We start from the raw sequence: 3,693 nt of genomic DNA on the forward strand, positions 1-3,693 counted from the left end.
AGTCTGCAGGAGAAAAAAAATAAAATTAAAACCCCCAAACAGACAAAAACCCCCAGTTTAGATGACAAGAATTCATCTGTGGAAAACAAAAAATAAAACCGAAAGACATCTCCAAGCAAATATTTTCCTTTCTATCCTCACTAATTTGCGATGTTTAAATTTACTATCAAGATAGATCCTCCACAGAACTTCCTTCATTACTGATGTCTCTGAAATCCTTATTCAGTACCTTCGAGGTTTATTATTACTTTTTGACAATAAATGCATTGCTTAAAAACATACAGTAATTGTAATTGTTTCACTATGGTTTACCTGAGCAGTCATTCAACATACAGTTTGGATTGCAATGGAAGAAAACCAGATCATGTGTCCACATCGACCTCCTCACATTAACCAGCTCTCGCATCGTGGCCACGAAGAGTCTTCTTTCCAATAGTAGGGTCTTAGAAGTATTTACAAGTTTCTCAGAAAATCCTGTCTAATTGAAAGTGTATCTCTCGGAGCTGGCCTTGTGGGCTGTACAGTCTGTCAGTGATACTGGCTGGCTGTTTGGGATTTCAGGAGAACTGTCAGTTTTCACCATTTTGCTACAGCAATATTAAAAAAAAAAAAAAAAAAAAAAAAAAAAAAAAAAAAAAAAAAAGAAAAAAAAAAAAAAAAGGAAGAAGAATAAGAAAGAAAGGCTATAATTCCAAAGATACAGATCTCTTGTTCTGAAAGAAGAGGTTCATTGTCTTTTCTCTTTTTAATTATTATTAATAATTACTTTAATCTGAACACACACACAAAAAAAAGTTCTGAAACTCTTGAATTGCTGCTTCTCCATTTTTAATCCATTAACTGGTAGTCTTCAATTTGTTGATCACTTTTTTCTCTTTGACCCTTCTGTTCTGGAACCAGATTGTGACCTGTCTCTCTGATAGATTTGTAGTCGCCGATATCCTCCTCCTCTTGTCTTTGGTTATGAATTTATTTGTAGCATATTCCCTTTCGAGTTCTTTTAACTGGACCTTTGTGTAAGGCACTCGTTTCTTTCTTCCACGTCTGTACGAGTTCGCATCCGATGGATGAGAAACGACGTCTGCAACAGAAAAACCATGCAGGGAAGCGTTAGAAAATCGCTCGAACCGGCTAGGACATCTTCAAGAGGTAAAAGGACTAGGGTTAGAGCACACTCCTCCGCCTGCCCCGCTCCGATTTAGCTAGTAAAGCCCGGCTCAGCACTGGGGACTCCTCTTTCCCGGCCGCCGCAGACAGCTTTTAGGCAGGGAAAGGTTCATTTCTGTCAGACAGACAAATAATAACAAACCCCACGTAGCCCGGCCAGGGACTCTGGGAAGGACCGAGAGGGGCTACAGAGATTTACACAGCTCGCTTACTTCGTGGTCTATGGAAAATAATATCACAGACCTTCCCGCGGCCCTTTTCAGCTGTTTCCTCTCCCGGGGCCGGCGCCGGGGCCGGCCAGGCGAGGCGGGATGTGCCGTGCGCCGGCGGGGGGCAGGGGGCGGCACCGGTGCCGTTCCAGCGGCGCTGGGGCATGTGTGGACCGGGGCGGGATGGGACCGGGGACGGCCGGCGGGACGGCGAAGGGTCGGCCCGGGGCGGGTTATCAGGGAGCCCTGCCGGCGGGATACCCGGGAGAGGCGAGCGGGGCAGGATGAAAAGAAGAGACAGGGGGAGCCATGCAGGTGTATTACCCGGGAGAGTGGATTTCCAGAGGTGAGGCGGCTGGCTCTGCTCCTTGGGGCAGTACACTTGCCCGTTCCACCCGTTCGTGATGGCCCAAGGCTGGTAGCTGTCCATGGGGAGAAGGGGGTCGTGGCGCGGCTCGCCGGGGCCGCCGATGGCGGGCACCACGGGCATATCCAGATAACCGGGCACCGGCTGGTAGGGCCCGGCGGCGTAGCCCTGGTAGAAGGCGAACTCCTTGGCCCGCGACGTGAACTCCTCGCCGGAGACCGAGGTGTCCATGTACTTGTCGGCGAAAGTGGAGGCGGGCTGGGCGCAGGACTTGATGGCGTTGTGGTGGGTCATGCGACAGGGGTAGTAGCCGCTGCCGAAGTAGCCGTAGGGCAGCGCGGCGCCGGAGGAGCTCTGCACGGCGGCGGAGCAGGGGCTGCACTGCTTGACAGTGGGCTCGGCCATGCCGGCGGCGGGGGCCTCGCTGGAGGAGTAGGCGGCGGCGCTGGGGGCGGCCAGGGGCGCGGGGTGAGCCATCAGGTTGCGGCAGGGGTTGGCCGCCGCCGCCGCCGCCGCGAAGTTGCTGCCGGCGTGAAACCCGTCCATGTTCTTATTGATCTCATCCAGGCTGTTGTCGTAGAGAAACATGACGGGCTCGATCCAGCGGGGGTGGAGGAGCACGGAGGCTGTCATAGCCCGCTCCGCATTGAGACTAGTGGCTCTTTTTTAAAAGCCCCAAAGACTGAAAAAAGAGATACTCAATCTCCGGGACTTGACCAGGGCTGACGCGCCAGCGTCGCGCCAGGCCGATCCTCATTGGCCCGCCCGCCCCCACGTGATATGCAAAGCAGCTGATAAACATCTGAGGGAATAAAGTGGAGATAATTAAATAACGCAATCAGCGCGCGGGGCCGGGTCCCGGCCCGGGGCGCGGGCACGGGTGCGGGCGCGGTCCCGCCCTCCCTTCCTCCCTCCGGCCCTCCCTCGCCACCAAGGCGTGAGCTTTTTGGCCCCGTTGTTGCCGCGGCGCACCCCCCGAGGTGCGGGGCTCCCCTTGGCACCCCGCCTGATTTCTCCTTGCGCCGCTTTCTTTGAGCCCTCCCCGCCCCGAGCGCCGCGGAAACCCCGGAGGCCTCCCCTCGTCCCGGGGGGAAGATGAGCCGCACCCCTTCTACCCCCTTCCTCCGCCGGTCTGAGCCGCCGCCTCTCCCCGGGGAGCGTTGGCGGGGCCCGGTCCGGGTGACGCGGAGAGCCCACCGCAAGCTGAGGGAGGAGAATCGTTCCTCGGGCGCAACGCTGGGACACATAAGGCTGTCGAAACGGAGCCTCCCGGGGTCTTTTCTGGGTGTTTTCCTCCTTCCTTCCCGCCCGTCGAAAGCCCAAGACCCATCTCGCTCCTCTCGCCACAAAGTCTCAGAAGTCAGATAAGAGGAACTGACGGGGAAATCCCCATTTTATTTATTATTATGTTTTAGGAAGGTCTTGGGAAGCGGGAGAGTTAACTGGATATTCATCGTGATACAGCTGTATTATTTGTTGCCGTAATAATAAAACCTTGGGCCTACGATTCGACTTGAATCTTTTTCGGCTGTAAAATATCACGTCGGCTTGCACGGCGTGTGCACGGACTCTCGGCGTTTTCTCTGTGTGTGTGTGCTGGGAAAACAAAATGGATTATCGGCTGAAAAATAGGGGTTTTTTTGGAAGGCCGTACCACTTTGCAAGTGAATGCTAGAAAAAAATCCCCCAACAATTCCTTTCTCTTTTCGGGACGAATTTTTCATAGGGTGAAATAATTTCAATTTTAATATCCTCCCACCTCCCATCGGAGCGGATGCTGTTCTCCCCCAAGCTTTTTGCTCACAGCCTTGAACCCAGAACCCTCCATCACTGAGCTATCAATAAACTTGACCTAAAGCAGCGTTCGTCTCATCGTTAACAGCTCTCAGCCCTCACGCGTGTGCACAAAACAGCCACAAATACTCCCCTCCTGAAAACTAATTTTTTCCC

The 3,693-nt window shown here is 53.2% G+C and overlaps 1 protein-coding gene across 1 annotated transcript; it reads right to left on the bottom strand.

Moving 5' to 3' along the window:
- Positions 1–788: 788 nt before the first annotated feature.
- Positions 789–2,429, bottom strand: HOXA13 (homeobox A13). The gene is made up of 2 exons (XM_041411542.1): positions 1,701–2,429; positions 789–1,081 (listed from the first exon to the last, which is right to left on the bottom strand). Exons 1-2 carry the CDS (start codon positions 2,374–2,376, stop codon positions 837–839), a joined length of 921 nt encoding a protein of 306 aa, XP_041267476.1. The 5' UTR covers positions 2,377–2,429; the 3' UTR covers positions 789–836.
- Positions 2,430–3,693: the final 1,264 nt, after the last annotated feature.

Source organism: Onychostruthus taczanowskii, unplaced genomic scaffold (assembly GCF_017590055.1).
Source record: "Onychostruthus taczanowskii isolate IOZ18803 unplaced genomic scaffold, ASM1759005v1 scaffold36, whole genome shotgun sequence".
In the NCBI taxonomy this organism is placed as follows: Eukaryota; Metazoa; Chordata; class Aves; order Passeriformes; family Passeridae; genus Onychostruthus; species Onychostruthus taczanowskii.

Bases quoted from the DNA above. Each gene is read 5' to 3' on its own strand.
- HOXA13 (XM_041411542.1), bottom strand. From the start codon at position 2,376: ATGACAGCCTCCGTGCTCCTCCACCCCCGCTGGATCGAGCCCGTCATG. The intron at 1,082-1,700 runs GTAATACACCTG...TTTCTGTTGCAG, and splicing joins CTGGAAATCCACTCTCCCGG to ACGTCGTTTCTCATCCATCG.